Source organism: Tupaia chinensis, unplaced genomic scaffold (assembly GCF_000334495.1).
Source record: "Tupaia chinensis unplaced genomic scaffold, TupChi_1.0 Scaffold000600_1, whole genome shotgun sequence".
Taxonomy (NCBI): Eukaryota; Metazoa; Chordata; class Mammalia; order Scandentia; family Tupaiidae; genus Tupaia; species Tupaia belangeri.
The window spans coordinates 5,827,497-5,854,598 of NW_006160117.1; the positions used below are offsets into that span (position 1 = coordinate 5,827,497).

Consider the following 27,102-nt stretch of genomic DNA (forward strand, 5'->3'; position numbering starts at 1 on the left):
CGACCACGGTTCAAGTCCCAGACCTGGTGGTTTAAACTCACACCGGGCACATGTGCATGCGTGCCCAAGATCCCGAGAGGAGAATGGAGGAGAAGGGATTGCAGCGTGACCATCCCCCCTGGGGGGTGACTTCTCACTTTCTGTCTCTCTGTTTGTCTGGCGAGCGCACATGCCCTATAGGAAAAACCTCTCCAAAAAAATAAAAAGAGAGAGAGAGAGACACCACTCCTAGCATGTTCTTGACCCTGGAATCAACCCTCAGCATCAGTCAGCCCTGGATTATGGGCATATGTGTAGCCAGAATACTAGGTAAGTCTCCAGACATGAACCTGGAGGAACACTCTAAAGTGGGTCACCCTTGTAGAGCATCACCTTTTACCACTGAACCACCATCCAGTCCCAAGGTGATCATCATTTTAAATTTTAGAATCCAAGACTAATGAAACAACCAGATCACCTATGCTTTAATAAAACCAGAATATAAATAATAGCAGTAACCTGACTCTAGTAACTGTTCTACAATCTTTCTGAGTACGTTAAAAGATGTCCTAGGCTGGTCCCACAGCATAATGGTTAAGAGAACCATATCCCAAATGGCTGACTAAATTAAAACCCTGTCTGGGTAACTTGAAAAACATGCCAGGTGCATATGTGTGCATGCATGCCTCAAATCTTCACAGGATGGAGAACCGAAGGAGAAGAGATTACAGTGTGATCATACCACATTGGAGAATGTTTTCTTCCTTTTTCTTTCCCTCTTCCTGGCCAGCACACATACCCTCTGGCAATTAAAAATATATATTTTTTTTCTAGGAAGGGAGTATTGTTGTTATTTGTTACAGGGTTTATGCATTTACCCAGAGAGAGAGGAGAGAGAGACAGAGAGAGAACGAGCAATCACGCCCCCACCCCGGGGGATGGTCATAGTGTAATCTCTTCTCCTCCATTCTTCTCTCAGGAGTTTGGGCACACACATACACTCACTTGCTGTGTTTTTCAAGCCATGGGCTCCAGGATTAGGACTGTGCTATCAGCCATGTGGGAATCCAGCGCCCTAACCACCACACCACCTGCTGGTGCATATGTCCCTTCTTAATGTTAGTAAATAAAAGCTTTTTAAAGCTTATCTACCTCCTTTTGGCTCAAAAGAGATTCTAGCACCTCTGTAGTCCAATATTTCAACAGACTTTTCTCTTACTACCAGTGTTTAATCTTTTCAAAATCGTATTTCCAAGTTCAACTTCTTTGCTATTTTTTTATGAGCCAAATTTTGTTTAAATTGTAAAAGAAAAAAATGATCATCTTTTTTTCTAAATGTGTATGATTGATTTTAAAATAACATTGCAAGACTGAAGGTTTTATGGAGTTTAAGTGCATGCTTTTTTATGTGCCTGACAATAAAATGTAGACTCATAAGCATCACCAAATTAAAACTCATATTTGAAATAAGAAACTAAATGCAGTCTATAAAGTTTAGATTCACTGTTTACTACTGATTAGAATAGTTGTGATATTAAATTTAATGTCTGCTACAACCTTTAATCATTTCAGATTCTTTTTCTCATTTATCTTGCATATTTTCACCAGTTTGAAATTTACACTTCAAATTTCCTATTTTTATTCATGACCCACTTCAAAATATGATATATTAATTATACTTCACTGTAACTATAGCTATTCAAAGAGATTTTGTACAGCCCTTTTTTAATAATAAGTATAAAAAAGAAACATAAAAATGTCCATGAATATGAATTAGTTAAATAATTTAGAATCCACATCTTATAATACTCTATAGCTGTTGGAGTGACAAAATAGTTATTGGTGCTGGTATAATCTCACTTGTGCTATTTAAAAGATATATATGTATTAAGATATATATGTATGTATGTGTGTATATATGTGTGTGTATGATACACATGTATGTGTATTTATATATCCATTTACAGGTATGTGTCTATATGCAAATTTGTGTGTGAATTTATATTTATGTAGTATACATACTATATTATCCAAGAAATATGCAGAAGAAACTGTTTCCATAGTTACCTCTGAGGAGTGAAACCAATGCATTGAATGTGGGTAGGAGCACTTTATTCTTAATCTTACACCCTTTTTACCTGTTTGAATTTTTTTTTACCATGGTCATCTGATTTGACATGTCATTTATTACATACACACACACACACACACACACACAAGGATTCTGCAAAAGTACTAATTTATTTAGTTGAAAAAGAATTTGAAATCCATGCATAAATCTCTCATAATATGGATTCTCCATGAACTTCTTCCATGTAGTATATCATATATACTACATGATATATGTATGTATGTATATACCATGCAGTAACTGTCTTCAAATAATTTTTTATAGGTCTAAAGGATATGAATGTTAAGGACAAAGGAAAACTTCAAGGCCCAAATAATTTTGTTTATAGTATTTAAAGTCTCCTTTTTTATTTCTAGTCTGTCATGATCTATTCCCTTTATCAGTTAAATTCATCCCCACTATAAATTACTGGAGGGCATAGCTCAGGACCAGAAGCCATGCCACATCAGAATTAAGGGCAGCAGCTTCTCTAATCACAGCTGGAGAAACTTGTAACTGGGCAAATGCCCATTGCTTTAAAGCAGCTGGAGTTCACAGAAACTAAATGCCAGGAATTAGCAATGGTTGCAAACTGTAACCCCAGTCCCCGCCCCATCCTTTCTAATTACTTGCTGACTGTTTCTTAACCACTTGTGGCCAGGCTGTAGTGATTGGGGTATGGAGAATGAAGAACTTTTTGAACAAGGCAATGCCTCCTCCGGATGAATTAACCAAAAACCTGATTGTAACTATGAGGTAAAATTTCCTACTACTTCCATCACATTTATTTCTGCCCAAGGAAAGAGATGGTGAGTTCATCCTAAATATGCTAACAGCATTTCAATAGCCTCCAGAGAAAATGGTCATTTTCTAAACTGTGGATCACGCAATTGTACTGTACCATTTAGCAACTACCACTGAGAATACGAGGCTGAACTCAACTCTCCTTTGTTTAGGCCATTTAGAATTCCAATCTATAGCTTCCCTATAGGTCCTACTCGCCCTTTATTTGTAGAATACAATCTTAAGGCACTTGGGTCTTCAAACCAATACAGTTCCTGAGATCCGCACAAGATAGACCAGGTTCCAGCTGGAGTCAGGCATTACACTCATTCTGAGGGCATCCCCTTCACCCTGGATCCCTCAACTTGCTTATTTCTGTCCAGGAGATAAAACTCAGAGGTTGCCAAACCTGCTGTGCAGCTAACTCCTCAGGGAAGTTTGTTGAATAAATTAGATTCTTAGTTTCTGGGATACACTGATACATAGTGAGGTTTGAAATCCCTTTCTGAATTCACTATTTCTAGATCCTTTTTGCTGGACCACCACCAAAGCTGCCCCACCTCTGGCCTCCTCCTGACAAAAGGGTCCCTGCACTCTGTCATGTGCGGCCAGTCTTTCAAGGCACAAACTGGCTTTTATTTCTTAATTTTTTAAAAGTACTTTCTATGAAATGTATACCTCAAATCATTAATAATAGTATAAAAGATGCTAGTACGAGTAGAATAATAGGCAGGCCTTCACTTTAGGCCAGATTTTTCTCTGGTCCTCTGGTTCTTAAAGAAGGCCTGTGCTTCCAGATTCTTCTTTGACTCCAAATATGTTTTGCTTTTTTCAAATATATGTTTTGCTTTTTCTAAATGGCCATCAGCAAGGGCTAATGGTGGTCACCGTGAGTTTCCATTGAGAAACTTCTTAGTTCAAACTAGGAGACATAGCTATGGGGCTCAGAATCCTCCTCAGATTGTGAGACTCATGAGTATATGAACCTTCTCTAATAATACAGAGGAATGTGCTGGTAATGTGTTGGTAGCCATTGATGAGTATTGTTATATCCATGTAGGCTTTAGAAGGGGGTCATACACACTGAGAACTACCTAAAACATTAATTTATACATTCCTAGAAAAAAATAAGAGGCCCAGATTAAAGTACAAATTTTTACTTAAGAGATTTGAGCCTGATAATTTGATTTATGGTTTGAGTTGCAATACCTGCAAGAATTCTCCTCAACTATCTTAGAATTATGATTTTTTTAAGTATAAAGGAAATGAATATAATACTAGTATACTTATTTTAAGAGACTCTAACCTGTAATTGAAGATTTGGGAAGTTCTTATGTAGTTGTAGGTGAACATTAATACCATCTCAAAGAAGTTGCTAGACCTAAAAAGCCTTAATTAATAAATTTTATGCCTAGCCCATACTATTACAAATTTAAAATCTAATGTTGGGAGATAGTCCATCAGGTAAAATTATAAAATTATATACTGATTTATAAGCATAGTTTTTTCTAGGTTTTAAAAGTGTTAAATATAATATTGTGGCTTTGCTTATGTATCACATTATTTCTAGATCCCACTGCAGTGAAATTTAACATAATTATTTAGATTTGGTTTCAACTTTACCTCCCTTAGAAACACTCACTTAGGCATACAATTAGTTTTTCAATTGAGAAGAATCTGTTACTATAAGTTTTTTTTTTCTAAAAACAAGACAGTTCATTGTCATTGAAGGTTTTTAGTTTGTTTATTTGTTACCTTATTTGTTTATTTGTGTGAGTGAGCATAAAGTGAACCCTCACAGGACAAGGAAAAATACCTGGTGTTTTCTTATGAATTTAATCTCTGAAATTTTTTACACTATTACTAATGACATCTCTGGAGTCCTTAAAAATAAGAGGATATACAATTCATAAATTTTTACTTAGATGCAACCATCCTTTACAAACAACTTTATAATCTGGTAAAGAGGCAAAGAGGCAAGATATAGGTATAATGAACTTGAATAAATGGACTGAACTCAGAAGATATCCAAACAAGCAAGAGCTATTGGATCATGGGAAAAGTCATGACACATTTTTGCATAGAAAATCATAGAAAGATACATTATGACTTTTCCAACAACCCAATATTTGGTCATTTGGGAAGATGATGGGGGAAAATCACAGAAATACTAGAAAAAGGATTTCTGGGACCGGTTGCCATTGAAAATTCTAAGAGGGTATGCTCAGCAGGCTGGGACCAAATGGGAGGCCCAGGTTCTATTCCTAATACAATCTAAAAGCCTGAGAGTGTTGAAATGCATCTATAATTCCAGCAACTCAGGAGACTAAGGCAGGAAGATCACAAATTCGAGACTGGCCTGAGCAATGTAGTGAAATCTTGTCTGAAAAAGGGCCAAGTGTGATGATTTGTGCCTATAGTCCCAGCTGGGAGGGTGAGGCAGGATGATTGCAATAGGGAGAACCATAGATAGATAGATAGATAGATAGATAGATAGATAGATAGATAGATAGATATAGAAAGAGAGAGAGAGAGATGATAGATGACTCTGGATGGGCTGAGTTGAATCTAAATTCTAAAAGATTTTCCTGCCATGAACTGGTAGGTAGGATAACTTGAAGTGAAGATTAGAAATGAGAAAGACTTGAATATAGAGTTTGGCAAGACAGACTGTGTGTCAAGATAAAATTCACTAGAGAGTCTTTACTTCAGTGGACAGTACTTATTTTTTCACTTTTTGAGTAGGTTAACCTTGGGTTGACCTTGAGTTTAGCAGTGTTTTTAGAGACTAATACATAATGAAAGGAAACAGGACACAATCTGTTAAGTTTATAAAGCCTGAAAATATTGAGTGTGTAGAAATATAATGGTGTTACCAGTAATTGTGAGGACCCTCATTAGCAATAGATTAATTCTGTTTAATTAAGAGATCTTTTTCATGGGCTGATTAGTGACATGGTAGTTAAGGTGACTGGATCCTAAATGGATAATTGTGTTGGTCAAGTCCTGGACCCAGTGGCTTAGAAAGCATGCCAGGCATGAGTGTCCAAATTTCTGAGAGAAGAATGGAGGAGAGGGCACTGCAGAGTGGCCACCTCTCCAGGAGGATGCTTTCTCACTCTCTCTCTCTCCCTACCTCCCTCTGTCTCTGGTGAATGCACATACTTTTTTTTTTTTGAGAGGTTTTTGCTATAGGGCATGTGAGCTCACCAGAAAGACAGAGAGAGGTAGAGAGACAGAAAGCGAGAAACCACCCCCCCGGGGGAGGGGAGGAAGGCCATGCCGCAATCCCTTCTCCTCCATTTTCCTCTCAGGATCTTGGGCACACACGCACACCTGGTATGAGTTTAAGCCACCGGGTCCGAGACTCGAACCTGGTCGACTACATGGTAATCCAGCAACATAGCCATTGCGGCAACTGCTGGTCCCAAATGCACAGACATTTTAGCAGACAAAAAAAAAAAAAGAAAGATTTTTCAACCTGACAGTACATAGTAGACACTTGTAGTCTGGGCTATATACCTTGACTCTTGTGTCATTTTTTTAATAGTACTAACAGCCACCATTTATTGAGCCATCACAGTGTGGTGATTTATAGTGCACTCAGTGTTTTACATACCTTGTTCATATATCTCACCCTTACAACAAAATTAGGAGTTAAATATTCTTACCTCCAGTTCGCTTATGAGAAAATTAAAATATCAGTGTGGTTAAGAGGCATAACTCACTTAAGGTCAAAGAAATATTAAATGATAGAGTTTTATTCAGATATAGATTTAGCTGACTCAGTGGCCTGGATCCCAACCATTACATTTATGTTTTAGAACAAGGATTACAAATTGGTGACTGGAGCACCAAAATCAGCCTGGGGACATGCTTTGTTCTACCTACATAGTGTGTTTTCAGAGAATCCAAATGTGTATTTTTATACAGTGGACTTTTCACTGAGGTGACCATGTATCATTGTCTATAAGCATCCTGATATTTAAGTGTCTCATTTAAGGCTACAGATTGAATAATAGTCCCCCTTACTATATATATATATATATAAGTATTATATATATATATATATATGAAACTAGTATAGCACTTAAAGAAAGTTCCATTATCTATGGTGAGAAATGCAAACAGGAAACCTTTGGGGGAAATATTACAGTTTTCTAAAGTAGCCAGGGGTATTTGTTTTGTGATGTTGAAGTGACAAGTTTCCAAAAATGCTTCCTTTCTCTACTGATTTCAGATCTTGCTTTCCATGAATAGACACAGCTAGAGGGATTCCGTTCTGTAATCCTCATCCATATGTCTTTGCCAACCAATTAATTGCTCATTAATGCATCAACCTAGGTGTTAATTTGTTGACAGACAGACACATTTAAGAAAGAGGTTATAAATGTCCCAGTGGCGCTACCTAGTCTGGAATGTGGGGAAAACAATAATCACAGTAAAGTCAATGTAAAATTTTTTGTCTCAAATATGTGTTTTCAGCTAATATGATAATTTTTTATTCATGTGATTATTTTTTGCTTTATGTTATTCTCCATTATGGAACTATATTTTGTCTTACACAGAATAGTTAATATAATATTTCGCTATAAAGACATTTTGAGAGAACATCAATCTTTTTTTAAAAATTATTTTTGTATCTTGCACTAGCTAGTAAACCAGCTAGTATTACACAACTATTTATAAAATTATTTTAATTTATTAAAAAACAATAATAAAGCTATTAACTTAAGAAACACTGAAAATTCAGATGAAAGGAAGAGTGAATTTATATTATTATTTATTCAATTTTACTTATTTATTATTATTATTTTTAATTTGCTGTAGGGCATATATTTTTAATTTGCTCACCAGAGAGAAATGGAGAGATAGAAAGAGAGAGAGAAAGAGAGAAAGCAAGTTGCTCATGTGGTGAGCCATGTGGGAGTACAACACCTTAAACCACCAGTCCACCTTCTGACCCTAGGTCCAGTGATTTTAATTCAGACAGGTTGGTTTATACATTTTTAGCACACAGAAAAATCCTCTTTTTTTAATTGTTATTTTTAAAAATATTTTTAAGTTTACATTTCATTACTGTACATCTTTGCAGCATACAAAATGGCTTTTCCCAACATGAATATCATGAATATTAGTCAAATCATAGATTATTATCAACAGATAACTTTTCATTTTTGTTTCTGTAAAATGTTCTTTTTTCCCCCCAATTCCTCCCCTCTCACCCACTATTATCTGCCTTTTCCATACTGTCTCCAGTATCCTCAGTTGTCCTCCCTGCTATTATACCTTCCAATTGCTAAAACATAGACTCAACCCAAATGTCCAAGAACAGATGACTGAACCTAAAACAAAATGTGGCACATATACACTATGGCACATAGAAACAACTTTAAAATATGTTTGTTAAATTGATTCTAAACATTATGATGAAATCTCACAAATATCTTACTACTATAAATAAAATATCTCATTTTAATTAAACCTTTGCAACTTTATTGCATCATCAATGTTTTATTTTTTCCTCAAAATTTCAGTAGGACAAATAAGTTTGTTTTGACATATAATTCTAGGTTTTTCCTTCCATTAACTCAAACAGAACAAAACAAAACAAAACCTGAAAGTATGCATGAATTCCCCAACACTGTCTTATGAGGTTATTATAATTCATGTATAATTAAAATTTTCTAGTATCATACTTTAATCAGATCACATGTTATTTTTAAAACTTTCCTTTATTCACGATAGACCATATTTGCATACACACAATGGAAAGGAGCACCTTCCACAGGGTCTGGTCATGCCATAATCCCCTTCCTCTAGTCCTCCAACCCATAGGATCTTAGGCACTAGTCCATGTGTCTCAGGTTGACTGGGTCAGGGATTCAGACCTCAGTTGCTACATGGGACTCAGCTTCTCCTCAGTGGTGCATTACCACTGAGCACAAAGTCATGTCAGATCAAAGTATTTTTTTTAGAACTATTTATTTCTTTAATTCCATTTGTCATTATTATTTTTTAATTTGACAGACAGAGACAAAGAGAGAGAGAGAAAGGGAAATTGAGAAGCAAGCCGCCAGGTCCGGGACTTGAACTGGGGTCAGCCATATGGGAGTCCAGCATCCCTATCCACCATGCCACCTGCTGGCCCCTGTAAGTGTTTTTTTAAGGTTTTATTTTTATTTACTTCATTCATGAAGGAGAGTGAGATCCCCAATAAAATCTTCATGCCACACTCCACCCCGCAGCCCTAGTCAGCCTGGATCCTGAGATGTGAATTGGGTACCTTTTCATAGCATTCGTCTTACTGCTATGACACCATTTGGACCCATAGATCAGAGATGAATTCTTGGGTCCATGAATTAATTTCAAGGGGTCTTAATATTGGATGCACACAAAATGTCTTTATGGGGCAATAAGGCTATCTTTCCCCAGTTCTCAAGAGTGTTTGTACCAAAAAATTTTAAGGTTGGTTCAGAGGATGGAAACTAGAGGTTATTGAGAGTAGGAATCTTGTTCATTGAAGTGTCCCTTTCACATAATGGGAATAAGAACTATTGTGTGTGAATTAGGCTGCTATTACTCACTCTCAGAATTTAATAACAGAGAAATGTCTTTTCTATGAATGTTTATTTATTCATTCACTTTCCAATATGCCTCTATTGAGTGCTTACTGCATGGTAGGTATTGTTCACCAAGACAGGAAAGTCAGAAGGATGAGCAATGTCAGGGGGAAGATGACTAACCAAATTGATGACACATTGCTTGTGGGATATACAAATAGAGATGTTCATGCAGGAGAGAGGCCCTGACCAAAATTTAGACTTGGAGGTCAGTAATATATGGGTGGTACAGTCCTTGAAGTCACTAATATATATAAGGAGTTTTCAAAAAGTTCATAGAACTACATATTTTGAAAAAAAAATGTATGCATTTCAATCTTTGACACCAAAATAAACTCATACTATAATTCCATTTTTGTATTTTCCTTGTATGAGGCCATCCATGCATACATAGTGTGAGAAGAGGGTTAAAGAGAGAAAATAGATAGCATTTCCTAGGTCCCTAGAGGAGGTACCTTCCAACAAAGAATGAAAAGTTGTTGCAAGGAAGGTAACAGAGAAAAAGTCTCAAAATGAGGGAGGAGTAAACCATACCAAGAATGTAAAAAGATTCAATAAAATATGGGGCTGACAGGTGGTGTGGTAGTTAAGGGCACTGGACTCCCACATGGCTGCCTGTGGTTCAAGTCCCAGAATTGGCAGCTTGCTTTCTTACTTTCTTTCTCTCTCTCATCCCTCTCTGGTCAAATTAAAATAAATAAATTAAATAAATAACATTAAATAAAAATAAGTATTAAAAATATAAATAAATACATAACAAAACATTTTGAGTAATGTTGGAGCATCTCAAGAAATTGCATGTTTAGGGGGACCAGTAGTTAGCGTAATGGCTATGTTGCTGGACTCCCACATAGTCGACCGCAGTTCGTGTCCTGGACCCGGTGGCTTAAAACTCATGCTGGGCGCGTGTGCGTGCGTGCCCAAGATCCCGAGAGGAGAATGGAGAAGAGATTGCGGCGTGACCATCCCCCCTGGGGGGTGATTTCTCGCTTTCTATCTCTCTGTCTCTCTCTGTCTATCTGGCGAGCACACGCGCCCTATGGCAAAAACCTCTCAAAAAAAAAGAAAGAAAAGAAATTGCATGTTTAGAAACAATAAAAATACAGTAAAGATGGGAAAATATACATCTACTGAACCTGAAATTGTATTATAATCAGCAAAGTGGGATAGAAGTCAGAATAGCAGAGTCCATTTTGGGGGCTAGAAGTCTAGTGTCCTTAAAGACATTGATAGTAGAATGGACTGAAGACTGGAGGTACAGGTTGCAAAGAGAAATAATATGTGTCTTTCTTAAGAATGAAAAGAACTGAGAGAAAGAGCTCTGGTCAGAGACTGGAAATGAAAATGACAGTGAATTTTGTTTAAGTACTGAAAATATCTATGAATGCTACCAACTTCTGAAACTTTTCCTGATGAACTCAGTACAGAAAATTCCCTCCCATTGGAACTTCAATTGTTCAAACTGCTTCCATGACAGTTCAAACTGCTATCATGTCTCCGTCTATCGAATGTAGACAAAAACCCTGACCTTCATGGTATATTTTAGGCTCAGAAACTGTCAGAAGCATTTTACTAAGCCACTATGGAGGGGAGACAAGCAGAGCAAACCACTGTCTGAAACAGCAGCAGTCACACTGAGTACTTTTAATATGATGGTGACAAACAAAAGCCCTTCTATTCAGGAAAGGAGAAAACACCAATGAGCTGACTGAATGTTCATTTACACTGTAAATAATAAACATCATACATGAGCTAGCTGTACTAGCCATGTTTTATAAGCTTATAAACTTCCTAAGGAATATTTCACTAACCTTGAAAGTCAATAAAACTAAGGATTATGATTTATATTTTTGAAAACATGAGAAAAGCAGGCTTTGTGTATATGTGAGTTATTTCTTAGGACCTAGAGTGTTAAGAACTCAGGGGAGGGTACCTCATTAAGGTGCACAGAGTACAGCAAAATACAATTTGAAATGGGCCTTTTCTTTTTATCTAACCTATCCACATAAAAATACAACAAAACACCCATTATAAGTCACAAGGTTTTTTTGTTTTGTTTTGGGGGAGAGGTTTTTGCTATAGGGCGCATGCAATCACCAGAAAGACAGAGAGACAGAAAGCAAGAAATCACCCCCCAGGGAGGATGGCCACGCTACAATCCCTTCTCCATTCTCCTCTCTGGATCTTGAACATGCACACACACGCGCCCAATGTGAGTTTAAGCCACTGAGTCCGAGACTCGAACTGACTCAAACTGTAGTCAACTACATGAGAGTCTAGCGACATAGCCATTACGCCAACCGCTGGTCCCCACAAGGTCTTATATATGTTTTAGAGAACACACTATTTACTGCATTACCTGTAAATAAACCAAGGTAAATGTTTATAGTTCCTCTCTAATTATAGCTAAGACCTTTCCTAATTGCATACTTTCTTTCTCAAAGAGAGAGCTTATATTTTTGCTATTTCTGCATTCTGTACATAAGTACTGTGGGAAACTATTATGAAATTAACATCACTACATCACTAAGTGGATCAGGTTAGTTAGTTTAGGGTCATGATTTTATCATGTCATACTACAATCTGGAAGGCAAGGTTAAAAAAAGTAGATTCTTGGGACCAGCAGTTAGCGTAATGGCTATGTCGCTGGACTCCCACGTAGTCGACCGTGGTTCCCGTCCTGGACCCGGTGGCTTAAAACACACGCCGGGCGCGTGTGCGTGCATGCTCAAGATCCTGAGAGGAGAATGGAGGAGGAGGGGTTGTGGCATGGCCATTCCCCCTGGGGGGTGATTTCTTGCTTTCTGTCTCTCTGTCTCTCTCTGTCTGTCTGGCGAGCACACGCGTCCTGTAGCGAAAAACCTTTCCAAAAAAAAAAAAGTAGATTCTAGAGGTGCCGATGGGTATAGGATAAGCTGGATAGCAAGGATACTGCTTCCAAACTGGAAGTGCATTTATTTCACTAAGTAGACTTAGTAGAAAGTAGTCCCAGATTGATTAAAGTGATTTTAGTCCATTAAGTCATTCAGGAACCCAGGTTTTTAATTATTTTTTTACTCCGTCATTTTATCTTCATACATATGGTAGAAACCAGTTCACTGATACATTTGCTTTTCAGTCTACAAAAAGGGAGAAGACATAGTCCAGGGCATGACGCTTCACCATAAAGAAAATAATGAAGAAATTGTACACATCACTTCATACATTTCTGCCACAATTGTACACATAACTTCTTCATACATTTCTAGCATGATCTCAGTTACATTGTTGCAGAAACAGACTGCCAAGAAACCAAAGACCACTAGGAAAGTAGGAGAATTCAGATTTATTATGCCAGGGAACCCAGAAGGGTTCAGATTCTAAGCTCTGGGCCTGGATTTGGAGTAGGCTAAGAGGTTATATTTGTTTCTAACAGGGAAGGTCAGCACAATAAGAAGGTATGTATAGGTAATGGGTGGTAAAAGGGGGGAAAGGCTGCAACAGTGACAGATCATAAGGAATTCAAAATTCGGCTATTTTCTTGTCCTTGGAGTGTGACAACCTCCCCTCCTGAGCTAGCCCTCAGCTGCTGAGTATCTTCCTCTCATTAACTTGCCTTCAGTTGACTGAGCTGTGTTGCTTATCTTGCAGGTGGCCTGGCTGGACATTTCCTGCCTTAACATGGCCAGTCTATCTACAAGAGAAGTTCAGAAATCTAGCCTGCAACTAGGTAGCCCTGTGCTCAGCTATCACTTTAGGGGCTGTATTACTAAAAGGAAGAAAGGAAATATAGATACTGGGAGGCATTTAGTGGTCTCTGTCACATATCGGCCATTGTTTTTAGATGATAGATTATGCACAGAAACAGATGAGGGCAATGTATGGACAAAATCTGTTTAAATATATTGTAAGCAGAAGAGCTTACAATAAGAAGATATTTTACAGTGGCAGTAATATACATTTGAATAAGTAGATGAGGGTGTTTTCAGTATATTTCACTATCACAAATATCCCTCACTTTACTTCTTTCATTTTTCTTTTCCTTTTGCTACTCCTTTTTATATTCCTATTCCTTCCCCTCTTTTTTTTTTGTTTGTTTGTTTTCTTTCTTGTTTCAACCATTTATGATCATGAGATCTAAGGAACTTACTAATAGCTCACCATAGATAAATGCCTTCTCTAAGCAATCTTAATAACTGATTAAAATATAGTAGGATTCTGAAAAGGTAATAATTGCTTCAAAAATGTAAGACACTGGGGGACCAGCAGTTAGCATAATGGCTATGTCGCTGGACTCCCATGTAGTCGACTGCGTTTCAAGTCACAGACCCAGTGTCTTAAACTTCATGCTGGGTGCGCGTGCATGTGTGACCAGGATCCTGAGAGGAGAATGGAGGAGAAGGGATTGAGGCATGGCCATCCCCCCTGGGGGGTGATTTCTCGCTTTCTGTCTCTCTCTCTCTGTCTTTCTGGCGAGCGCATGCACCCTATAGCAAAAACCTCTAAAAAACTATAAGATGCTGGAAGAATGAGAATTCACCACAAGGGTTAAAGAAATCAAGGAAGGTTTTAGTACAGTGGTTATGTAAATAAAAGACTTCTTATTTGAGATGCAATCGCAAACATTTGAGGATGGCAAATGAAGATGGCAAGACCTCTGCAATGGAAAACCTAAAATGCCTGCATTACACAAAAAGGTCCACTTTGTAGATGTCTCAGAACAATTTTAGGAATGAGTAATCTAAAAGTGTATACCTTGTTTTTCTCTTGTCATTTTGTCCTCTTGAAATTTGAGTAGATGTTGTTGTATCTTGCAAGAATATTATCCCCAATTGTGAACTTTATATAACCTACCCCTTCCATTATCTTTTCTTTCTTTTACAGTTCTTAGATAAATCTGATTTCAAAACATATATATTTGTGGTTCTATACAAGCAGCTATTAGCTGCCATAGACCCTTTTATTTATTTAAGTAATGTCTTTAAAAAGTTTCCTTAGAACTTCTCTCTCTCAATTCTTCTATCCACCCCCCCCCACCCCCTGGCTGTCTCTGAATACAGCTCTTTTATTTATTTAAGTAATGTCTTTAAAAAGTTTCCTTAGAACTTCTCTCTCTCAATTCTTCTATCCACACACCCCACCCCCCGGCTGTCTCTGAATACAGCTTTCTGAAAGAGGGGCAATTCAGTGTAGCTAATGACAAAAGATAAATATGTTTTGTAAACCACTTTGCTTTTATCTTAAACAGGGAGTCTTTGGCAAAACATTTATCTTTACCATGACCATAGAGCAATTTTAATATACATGATTAATGGTGCAAGTGAAATTAAAATCCCCCTACTAGTCAACATCTTATTTAAGAAAAAAATGCTCACGATTTCCTAATTGCAACGAGTAAGATTCTGGATGCTGATGCTTTTTAATTAGGGGAGAAATTTTCTTTTAATTAGAATAAGAGTTTTTTATTTTCCAATAAGTTAGAGAGTGTCCTCTAGTGGAGAGAGATTCTCTGATCTCAGCAGTTTTAGAAATAACTAAATGATACCTAATTAGAAGAAGCTTGCACTAAATAACAAATGTCCCTACTTAGCTGATTGGAATCTACTGGTGGAAGGGAAAATGTATTGTTTTTGTTCTAAGACCCCCCCCAACATTTTGGCCTAGTTGAAAGCCTGCAGTGTGACAAGCATTGTTCTCATTTTAGATAGCGAATGATTTTTTATGATCAATTTTTAGAGTGCTTCCTTCTGAACCTGGGAAGATTGAGCTGACGATGCACCTTTCTGCCAAAAAGGCAGCAGAAGCATTTAGTGCAATTTACTGTAGCTTTTACAGATATCAACTTGAGGAAGCAAGAATACCATTATCTTCAATACTGCATCTCTGGCTGACTGATACATTTGATGTGTGCAGATCCCTAGGCCATAGCTTAACTTCATCTGTTATTATTCGAAACAAAACAAAACAAAACAAAAACATGAAATTGAAAAGAAAATTAAACAAATGGGTCTCTCTATTATCTCTGTCTCTAAACTCTATTGCTAATGTCCTGTATTTCTGGTAAAGTATAGTAATAGTATTAGTGCTATCACTTCAGTATCAGAGATGAGATGTACAGGTGTTTTTTCAATATCTAAATGGAAGAGGATAAGGAAGAGCTGCGGTACTTGGCTGTCTAAATTACAGGTTAGGATTGCCTTGTCAGAAATTGTAAATTACAGAAATTAGATGCCAAAAGAGAGAGAGAGAGAGAGAGAGATGGATAGCTGTTAAATAGTCAAATAGTTTGTATCTAAAGTAAAGATAAAATTTTATTGCTGATTTTTATATTTGAAAAAACAAAAGAGGAATAAGGAAAATGATCATGACCCTTTGGAAATCCAACCATGTCAAGCCATATTGTGTGTGCATAAACATTGCTTATGGCACCAGTAGGAAATAAGGCAAGCACTTTGTTCCTGTTGGCAGGTAATTTTCAGAAAAATATACAGTCATGACTCACACAGATGTAAGAGTAAACTCATGCTAAATCAATTTTTTCTCATGTAAATGGACCAAGTGGATGTTATGCCCAGTTCAAAGGAAAAATAGATAGATTTATATGGAGTAAAGGAATGTGCAGATGAATTATAAACAGACAAAATTGGTTTTCCCTAGGTTGGGGAAGGGGATAGGAGACTCAAGTCACTATCAGAAGGGAGAGAATTTACACATCAGTTCCTACACTTTATGGAAAGTCAAAAAATAAATTAAATAAAACCCAAAGACAGTAAAAAGACAAGAATCTGATAACTCAAAAGGGTGTATGTCTTAGTCCGTCATTACATTGCTAACAGAAATATCTGAAACCGAGTAATTTATAAAGAACTAGAGGTTTATTCAACTCATGGTTTGGAGGATCAAGGTCCAGGAGCTAATTTTTGGTAAGGTTACAACATGGTGGAGTGCAGGATCGTGAGCAGAACAGTGGTTCCTAAGTTTCTGTCTGTTAAGGTCTCCTTCTGCCTCTTATAAACCCACCAGAATAGGAGCCCCTCCCCAACGACATTATCACACCCATAGGCCCCACCTTGGGACACCATGAAAGGGTTAAGTTTTCACTTAACACCTTTTCAATACAACCAAGTTTCAACTCATATGTCTTTGGGGGACAAGGCATTATCCTAACCATAACCATATGCCATTGACCAATGAGTAGTTTTCCACTGAAACACAACTTGTTCCCTACATTCCTTTAGAAGATAAATACATTTTTATAGCTTGGATTGGCTTATAAGTGACCAGTTGTATATCCTACATCTTGTCTTCAAAAACTATCTCTTTATCCACTATTACCATAATTGTGAACCCTATTCTTTCTCTTTCCTCTTCTCCAGCCTATGAGTCCTTACTTCCTGCTAATTAGCCCTACCCAAATGTTTCTCAATGTTGTTCCTTTTTGTAGCCCCAATTATACCTTAGACAGATTTTAAGAAATAAATTGTTCCAGTTAACTGTAACCTCTTGCATGAAAATCACCTGGAGGTGCTTATTAAAAATTCAAATACCTAAAAGCCTTCATACTTGCCAAATCAAAATCTGGTAAGGAATGGAGGTAAGTTTTTTGACAATAAGCATAGAATTCTCTATAACCTAGCCAGTTTGTGCCCTGTTATATACTCGCTAAAAATAAAAACATGTCCATAGAAAAACTTGTATAGGATTATTCAAAGCAACAGTATTGGAATAGCCCTGTAGCACAGTGGTTAAGCACTGTGTACTATGAGCCGGGTCACACAGGACTAACTGTGGTTTGAACCCCAGTTTCTTAAAAAACATGCTGGGTGCATGTGTATGCATGCACAAAATCATGACAGGAAGGAGAAAAAGGAAAAAGGATTGTGGCATTGACCATACCTCATGGGAGGAGGATGTTTTCACCACCCTCTCTCTCTCTCCACCCACCTCTTCTCTCTGTCTGTCAAGTGCACATATCCTCTGGCAACTTAAAAAAAAAAGCTGCAGTATTCATAATGATGATGGTAGAAGCAACCCAAATACCCATTAACTGATGAATGAATATGCAAAATGTGGTATATCCATACAATGGAATATTATTTAGCCACAAGAGGAATAAGGTACTGATAAATACTATAGAATGAATGAACCTTGAAAATATTAAGATAAGCAAACAAGACCAGACATGAAAGACCACATATTGTATGATTCCATTTACACCATAAAGGCCCAAAGTAGAAGTAAATTAGTCATTTCCAGAAGCTGAAATGGGGAGTGGCTGCTAGTTAGTACAAGGTTTTTTTGGGGGGTGATGGAAGTGTTCTAAAATTGATTGTGCTACTATTTGCAGTTTTGTGAATATACTGAAAACCACCAAGTTGTATATTTTAAATGGATAAATTTGTGGTATGTGAATCATATCTCAAAAATGCTATTAAAATATGAATACCACATCTTTCAAAACAATTTTATACACAATCATGTGCTGCCAAATGTTTAAAATTGGCTCTCCAAGTATAGTTCTGCCACAAATGTGGTTGATATTTTGGTTCCCATTCACAAATAAGAATTAAACAATGGAGACACATGTCAGAACTTCAGTTGTTCATCAGTGATGTAAGTAATGTGTTTGCTGAATCGAATTTCAGTAGAATATTTTCTCAATCTTTGTGCCATTCCAATACAACATCTATAGACATGACACACCTTTAAATTTAATTCACATTATTAGCACTTTGTCCATCTTTGTCTTAAGTATAGACAATCAACAAAAGAGTAAATTATAGGTTGATTTGTAGCATTCACCAATTTATGGGGTAAATACTCCCACCATGACAGATTGTAAGCTACCACCATAATGCTATTAAAAGTATATTTGGGGGCTAACCCTAGCAGTTAAACCTTGTGCATAGGATACTGGATCCCACATGACTGACTGTGGTTTGAATCTTGGTCCCGGGCTTGAAAAACGCCAGTACATATGCATGTGTCCTGAAAATCCCAGCAGGATGGAGAAATGGAGGAAAAAGGATTTTGTCATGGTCATACTTCACTGAGGGGCGCTTTCTATCTTGTGCATGTGTACTTATACATGGACATGCACCCTCTGACAATAAAAAAATGTGCATTTGGGAGAGGTGTGCAGCAGTACATATTTATATAGTATTTCCACCACATAGATACTATAGTTTTAAATATTCTTGAGAGAAAATAGAATAGTAAAATGTAGCAAAATAATTAAGGAGTTTTATGTTTTGATTGTTTATTTCCTTTGTTTTGATAGTTTAGTTCTATTTTTATCATTTTATTTTTAGTGGCTGGTTTAAAAACTGCAGAGGTGTGCAGCAGTACATATTTATATAGTATTTCCACCACATAGATACTATAGTTTTAAATATTCTTGAGAGAAAATAGAATAGTAAAATGTAGCAAAATAATTAAGGAGTTTTATGTTTTGATTGTTTATTTCCTTTGTTTTGATAGTTTAGTTCTATTTTTATCATTTTATTTTTAGTGGCTGGTTTAAAAACTGCTTACAGATTTTTTTGAAAATAATACACCAGTGAAATAATATCCACATGAGGAAGTGCTGCATTTTCAATGTGAAGGATCATTTACAATATAGATTTGGCCCTTTGAGAAATAAAGACCTGTAGCTAGGCCAGCCAGGTAGTGTACTGTTCAAGAGAAACCAGATCCCACATGACAACTATGCATAGTTCAAGTCAGGACTTGATAGCTTGAAAAACACGAAAAATCTTGAGAGTAGAGTGGAAGAGAAGGGATTGTGGTGTGACTATCTGCCCTGGATGATGATTTCTAACTCTCTCTCTCTGTTTGGTGAGCACACATGCCTTACAGCAAAATTTTTTTTTGAGGTTTTTTTTTTGCTATAGGGCGCGTGCGCTCGCCAGACAGACAGAGAGAGACAGAGAGATAGAAAGCAGGAAATCACCCCCCAGGGGGGATGGCCACGCCGCAATCCCTTCTCCTCCATTCTCCTCTTGGGATCTTGGGCACGCACGCACACGCGCCCAGCGTGAGTTTAAGCCACCAGGTCCGGGACTCGAACCGCGGTCGACTACATGGGAGTCCAGCGACATAGCCATTACGCCAACTGCTGGTCCCTCTTACAGCAAAATTTTTAAGAAGACTCGTAGCCTTAATGAATGAGAATTTAAGGAAAGGAAGACAATGTAGATGCAAATTCAAAAGATATTAAATAGGTTATTAATTATTTTGAAACTATTCAGTTTTTAATATATCTAAGATACTGTTATGGGCCTTGATAATAACAAAGGTAAATAAAGATATAATTTCTGCCTTTGGAGAATACATGCTCTAGTTGCTGGGTTTGATATGTAAGGAAACAAATATTATAGGGATTATATTATGATACATCACAGATGTGTCCTAAGGGCTATGGTAGTAGAAAGGACAGAATGAATATTTCTTGAAAAGTCAGGGCAGTCTTTTGGAAGATTTGTTAATCTAGTTCAGACTTAATGGACAGGAGTCTGCTAGATAGAAATGATCATTTAATGCAGGGAATATAAGTTTTACAAGCATGAGGATATGGATCCAGTCACGGTAGTGTAAGCAGTAGGACACTGGTGCTAGAGGCTGAAACCACATGGAAGGTTGAGGTTCAAATCCTGGACCAACCTAACAAGCCTGGTGTGGTAACATGAGCCTATAATCCTAGCTAATTAGGAGACTGCCTAAGATTGCAATGGCAAGACCTGACAAAATCTCTCTCTCTCTCTCCCACCTCTCTCTCTCTCTCTCTTTCTCTGTCTCTCTCTTTCCTGCTCTCTCTTATAAACAAAAAGAATGGGAAAATGAAATGAATCATGAGTGGACTACTTAAATCTCAGATGCTAAAATCCTATTATATAATTGTCATGTCTTCTCTCATCAACCCAAGGTACAAACACAGTCACATAATTTTTATTTTCCTAGTTACTATTTGTCATTATTAATCTTTATTGTACTTATTGGGTGGATAAGTACAATAAAGGACGACCTAGGCCGCATGGTTTCCTTTGAATTTCTATGAACTCCTGGCTCCTTTTCAACCTGAACGGAAAGGATGATAATCCTTCATTCCTATTTTCAAACATGATAATAATAGGTAATAAACAAAGTAGTAATACACACTTGGGCTCCAAGGTTACAGCTTTCTGACACATGTGTGATTAGTTCCCATTCCCCAGGGAATGATTGAACCAAGCTTTTCTTTCTTTTTTTAAGAATTATTTTATTTCATTTATCATCATCATTATTATTTGTTTAATTTCACCAGAGAGAGACAGAAAGGGAACATAGGAAAGCAAGCCTCTAGGTCTAGGACTCGAACTGTTGTCGGCCATGTGAGAGTATAGAGCCTATGCCACCTGCCGGCCCCTAGACCCAACTTTTCTTAACACAACTTAGACCCTTGGATGGAGTAACAGGTATGAATCTGACTTCGCCTGTCCTATTCTCAAGATTGACTTGACTGGGATTCTAGTGTCTTCCCTTTGACAAAGCTATGCAGAAAAATGGGAGTGATACCTTTTGCTCAGTCACACAATTTGGTACAATTAAGAGAAACAATCTCTTTACGGAACAAGCACTGCTCAAGTTGCCTTTCTGTCCTTCCTATTTTGAGAGGAAGCTGGCAGCTCCCCAATTTCTCTCCCTTCCTTCCCTCACTCTCTCTCTTTCTTTTTTTTTTTTTCTTTTTTGGAGAGATTTTCACTATAGGGTGTGTGCGCTCGCCAGACAGAGAGAGACATAGAGACAGAAAGCGAGAAATCTCCCCCCCTGGGGGGATGGTCACGCCGCAATCCCTTTTCCTCCGTTCTCCTCTTGGGATCTTGGGCACGCACGCACACGCGCCCGGCGTGAGTTTTAAGCCACCGGGTCCGGGACACGAACTGCGGTCGACTACGTGGGAGTCCAGCGACATAGCCATTACGCTAACTGCTGGTTCCCACTCTCTCTCTTTCTCTCTCTCACACACAGTGATACACATAAATTATAAAAATAAAAGAATTCTATCTTATCAGACTTCCTATTTAATAACCTCTGCTTTGAGAGTCTTCCTAATATCACACTGATAAAAGGCATAATCTGTGATCATTGTTACAAACTATGCATTATCCTTATAAGACATTATGTACAGGGGCCAGCAAGTGGCATGGTGGTTAAGGTGCTGGACTCCCACATGGCTGACCACAGTCTGAGACCCAGACCCAAGTGGTTTGAAAGTCATGCCAGGTGTGTGTGCATGCATACCCAAAATCTCAGGAGGAGAATGAAAAAGGGATTGAGGCATAGCCATCCCCCCGGGGGATGATTTCTCACTGTCTTGCTCTGTATCTCTCTGGTGAGTGCACGTACTCTATGGTCAAAAAAATTAAAAAAACAAAAACTTAAAAAAAAAAAAAAAGAATAATCCAGTCTTGGCAGTGACTATTCCTTAAAGTGATCCTAGAATACTGTAATCTTCTTGATTCTTCTTGATCCTTTATATTTTGGGGTTTGAAAATATAGTAAGAGTCATTTCTTTAGATTGGAGATATAATTATGTCAATCTCCTATTTGAAGCCTTTCTCTAGCTTCCCGTTGACCTTTAAATGAAAACCTAAAATAGTCAACATGACCTACATAGAAGAACAGGGATGCTTCTCCTCTGCCCTCATTGATGCTCTATTCTTCCCTTAATCCTCCCTCTTTTCCCATACACATTACAGCTTCAGCGATTCTGAAATTATTTTTTGGCTTTCTCAAAATTTTCAGGCTTTCTCTCACTTGCAGTCTTTGCTCTCTGCCTGAAATACTTTCCTAGTCTTCTCTCCACCCTTTTTTATTCATTGCATAAATTCTACTCTCTGACCAATGGCAAGCCCAGCCCAAGTAAGACAGTTCTTGTAGATTTCCCCGTAGCACTGGCATCTCTCAGTACTAGAGCTTGAGGCAAGGTGGATGGTCAAAGACCAAGTGAACCTAGTTGATAAAGAAAGCAAACTGCTTCTTACATGGGTGCAGGAGCCATTTTCTCGGTATGGCAGCAGATGACCAGCTGGTGCAGGGAATGGACAGGGAAATGAAAGTCAATTGATCTGGGAAAGAAGGGTGATATTAGAGAAAAATTCAGGTGTCAATGAAGGCTTCTATTGTGCTGTCTGCTAAGGAATATCAGACTCTGTTTCTGATGGTGTAAGTCCCATATTTAGTAAAATTATAATGGAAAATTAGAAAATATGTAAATATTTGTATTTATGAGTTCCAGGAAGTAAGTCTCATCTAAAATCTGAAAGTCGATCTTTCTTTTTTTTTCAATTTCCAAAAGGTGAATGTACTCCACAGAGACAGAGAGGGAGAGAAGGAGAGAGGGAGAGAGGGTGAGAGGGAAGGCACTTCCCAGTAGGGTATGGTCACGCTACAATTCCTTATTCTCCATCCTGTTGGGATTTCGGGCACAGAAGTACACAGTCTGGTATGTTTTTCAAGCCACCAAGGCCATAATTTAAACTGTATTCAGCTGTGTGGGATCTGGCTCCCTTAACCACTAGGTTCTGGAGCCAGCCCAAAATAGGATGTCTTATTTTTAGGTTTTTGCCGTAGGGTGTGTACACTTGAGGGGGTGGAGTGAGAAATTACCCCTCCCCCAGGGAGGATGGCCACGCCACAACCCCTTCTCCTCTATTCTCCTCTCAGGATTTTGGACACACACACATCTAGTATGATTTTCAAACCACTAGTTCTGGGACTTGAACTGCATTGGGCCACGTAGGAATCCAGTGCCTTAACTACCAGGCCATGTGCTGACCCCAAAACTTGATATCTTAAAAGACAGATTGTCTACATTTTTGACATGCATGTTTTTAAAACTCTTCAATATGCTCTGATTCTGTTAGCATATATTATTATTCATCATCATACCATTTTGTATTTTGAGACTTGCTCTTGATTCATGAATGCCTTGGCACTGTAATAGGTAGTCAAATTGTGCTCATATAAAAATGTAAACACAAAGTATTTTATTTAAAAGTGTGTATGATGTTGGTTGACACTTTCCATAAAAATATGTGGTTGATTTCCAATCAGTGATATTGACATTAAATGATCCATTTCATAATGTCAATGTTCTCTAAAGGAGAGGGGAATTTCATATTAAAATATTTAGAAAATACTAATGTACAAAAACTTATAATTAAGAAACCTATTTGGATCCTCATTTTGGCTCTTAAAAGCTGTTAGACATTTTCTGGACTTGCCTTATCTGGTCACCAGTGATGACTATGATATATTGCATCAAAGTCCATAAGGAACCTCTTAGAGAATATGCAGACATGAACAGAGATCAGAGAAAAGGAGAACAATATTTCATGCTGTCTTTGTCCATTTGTGTTGCTATGACAATATCTGAGACCAAGTGATTTATAAGGAAAAGAGGTTTACTTGGCTCATAATTGTATAGGCTGGGAAGTCCAAAGTCATGGAGCTGGCACCTGCTTGGCTCTTGGTGAGGGCTTTGACTTTTTCACCCCATGGTGGAAAAGTGGAAAACCCAGGAGGTGCTTATGAAAAGAAGAAAAACCTGTGTGCAGCCAGTTTTCTTTATAGCAATGGTCTCTCTTTTTTTTTTTTTTCTTTTTTTTTTGGGGGGTTGTTGCTATAGGGCGCGTGGGCTTGCAGAGGGAGACAGAGAGACAGAAAGTGAGAAATCACCCCCCAGGGGGAATAGCCACACCACAATCCCTTGTCCTCCACTCTCCTCTAGGGATCTTGGGCACACACGCACATGCACCCCATGTGAGTTTAAGCCACTGGGTCAGGGACTCGAACCGTGGTTGACAACGTGGGAATTCAGCGACATAGCCATTACGCTAACTGCTGATCCCTAGCAATGGGCTCTTGTGGGAACTAATTAGTTAGAACTTTTTTCCTCCAGGAGGCAGCCTTAATCTATTCATAAGGGATCCACCATCCCATGTCCTAAATGCCTCCCACTAGACTCCACCTCCTAACATTGTTCAACTGGGTGTCAAGTTTCAGTGTAAGTTTCTCTGGGAACACTCAAACTATAGCACATACTATCTTAGAAATACTAGAAGAGTAAGAATAGTTTTTATGAATTATTCTTATACAGTGAACATAGTTATGAGAATAAGATTTTAATTTTATCCAATACAATTTTTCTTGTTGTAGAACTTACAGAATTGAACACAAGAGATGGGGGTTAGTACCAGAAGTGGAGTGTGTGGAGAAGAGGGACCTAAGGAAGGACATTTGGAAGAGGGATACGGAGAGAGAGCATTGACGGGATGGGGAGGTGTGGTGTTATTGGTGGGGTGGGAGATAATCAACTGGACTGGGGACAAATGTTCACACACATACTAAAATGTTCACTTTGTAAGCTAAATAATATGATTAAATTTATATAAAAAATTAATATAAAAAAGTGGAAAAAAAAGAATTGAATTTATAGATATTCATGCCTGGGCTTAGAAAGCATGAATCTAAATGCATTCTGATTTTTTTTTTATTGCTAGAGGGTGTGTGTGTGTGTGCAAGAGAGAGGTGGGGGGGATAGGGAGAGGGAGATAGCAGCCCCCAGTGGAGGGTGGTCATGCTGCAATTGCTGCTTCTCCATCCTTTGGGGATTTTGAGCATAGACATACATGGATGCATGGACGCACGCACACACACACCCTAGCATGTTTTTCAAGCCACCATGTCCTGTATTCAAACTGCATGGTTGTTCACATGGGATCTAGCACCCTTAACCATCAGGCCATAGTTCAGTCCCATAGTCTGCATTTGTCTGTGTTGAATCACTTATAAGCACACTTTCAGGAGGAGTTCATTACTAAATCAGAGCTTACCTCTGAGGATTCCAGTTTCTCAGAATATCATTCTAGTTTTTAGCTCCTCATACATTACCCATCTCTGAGAGTTTCCTTTCTCCAATGCAAACTAGTGTCGCTCTGACAAGACCTATCCAATCTCCTGATTTCTGGCCCCACTTGAAGGCCACAAGATCTTAAAACTATTGGGTGGTTGGAGAAGTCGTTTTCTATGCAAAAACGTGTCATGACTTTTCTGACAATCCAATATTATATACTGGAGTATTTAAGATCTGGAGTATTTAAGATCTCTAATTCTAGCCAAGACTTAGGTAAATCAGGTGTTTATAACAGTTGCATGAACTGTCCTAAAATAAACTTTACCTCCAGTAAAAATAAAATTTACTTCCTCCCTTTAGTCAAGGTCTTCCACATACCGTTAACAACTAATCAACCAATCTGTATTCATCATGAGGATGGGCCCTCCTGTTATCATATCAAAAGAAACTAATTTCTACAACATTTTATCATTGATTTTATCTCTAATAAAAATCCCAAATATTATTATCATGATCTGTTCATTTTTAATGGGCTTTTCTACCTGTGTATATCTCAGTTTTCTTAATTAAAATATTATTTCTTATGAGAAAAAAATTGATAACACTTTCTTGAAATCTTGGATATTATTTCTTATGAGAAAAAAATTGATAACACTTTCTTGGGATCTTGGATGTATAGTTCTTTTCTTTTACAGCTAAAGATTTTACTTCCTTTCTCTTTTGCACCTTCAAGACAGAGAAAGAGCTTCTTTTGCCTTATAAAATCTTATAATTATCAACACTCTGTACCCTCTGATATAATGCTTTGCAAAGGGTGAATTACCTCTGTGGTATCCTTCCCAATAATTCATAACCTCAGTCTACCTGGGAGAAAACATCGGGCAAGCCTAATTGGAATATTCTACAACATAACTGTCTAGTCCTCTTCAAAATCTTAGAAGTAACTCTCATTTCCATTAAACAAGCCATGCTGTATAAAGCACACATTCTATAAATTTGACAAAGATTGAAAATACCTGAAAAATTACTCTTTTAAAAAGATGTTTCATTAAATCAACGAAGTGATCAAAATAGTCCCTGCCAGTTCGCCTAAAGTAAGTGTGTACAAGTAGTTTTCTAACACATTTCCATCACTTTTCTCCACAGGCGACTCAGCTAATCTAACCTGCAGAGCTTTCTTTGGGTACAGCGGAGATGTCAGTCCTTTAATTTACTGGATGAAAGGGGAGAAGTTTATTGAAGATCTGGATGAAAATCGAGTTTGGGAAAGTGACATTAGGTAAACTTTTTTTTTTCTTTTAACTTGCTCTGTTAGTGACTAGAAAGTGAGCTGAAAGGAAAGAACTATTTTAGGTTTCACTATTATCAGAATAAAAATTCTACTATATTTAATAGCACAGAAATAAAACACTATTAAGAAACTGGCTATGAAATGAGAAAACATAAATGGCAGTTCAAAAGAATTTAAGAGAAATAAAAATGAATGTTTCAGTAAGGATTATTCTGAATGTGAGATCAAAATTATATAGATAGATAGATAGATAGCATGCCTTTCATTTGTATGAACTTTGTTTTTCTTTAATTGTTGAGAAGAAACATTAACAATGTATGAGGACTCATACATAATCTGTCATTTTCTTTTATGTTTTTACATATTGGAGTCACCAAGTAGAATATAAAGTATTAGGTGGAAGTAATAAAGGATCTACAAAATGCTTTCACCACTTTTGTTA

General features: G+C 37.5%; 1 protein-coding gene across 1 annotated transcript in view; it reads left to right on the forward strand.

Moving 5' to 3' along the window:
* The first annotated feature begins 233 nt into the window (after positions 1-233).
* IL1RAPL1 (interleukin 1 receptor accessory protein like 1) overlaps positions 234-27,102 on the forward strand; it is a 77,132-nt gene continuing 50,263 nt past the window's right edge. The window contains exons 1-3 of the mRNA XM_027775716.1: positions 234-309; positions 5,187-5,306; positions 26,516-26,648. Of these exons, the coding sequence (XP_027631517.1) occupies positions 234-309; positions 5,187-5,306; positions 26,516-26,648 (329 nt within the window). The remainder of the gene's footprint in view (positions 310-5,186; positions 5,307-26,515; positions 26,649-27,102) is intronic.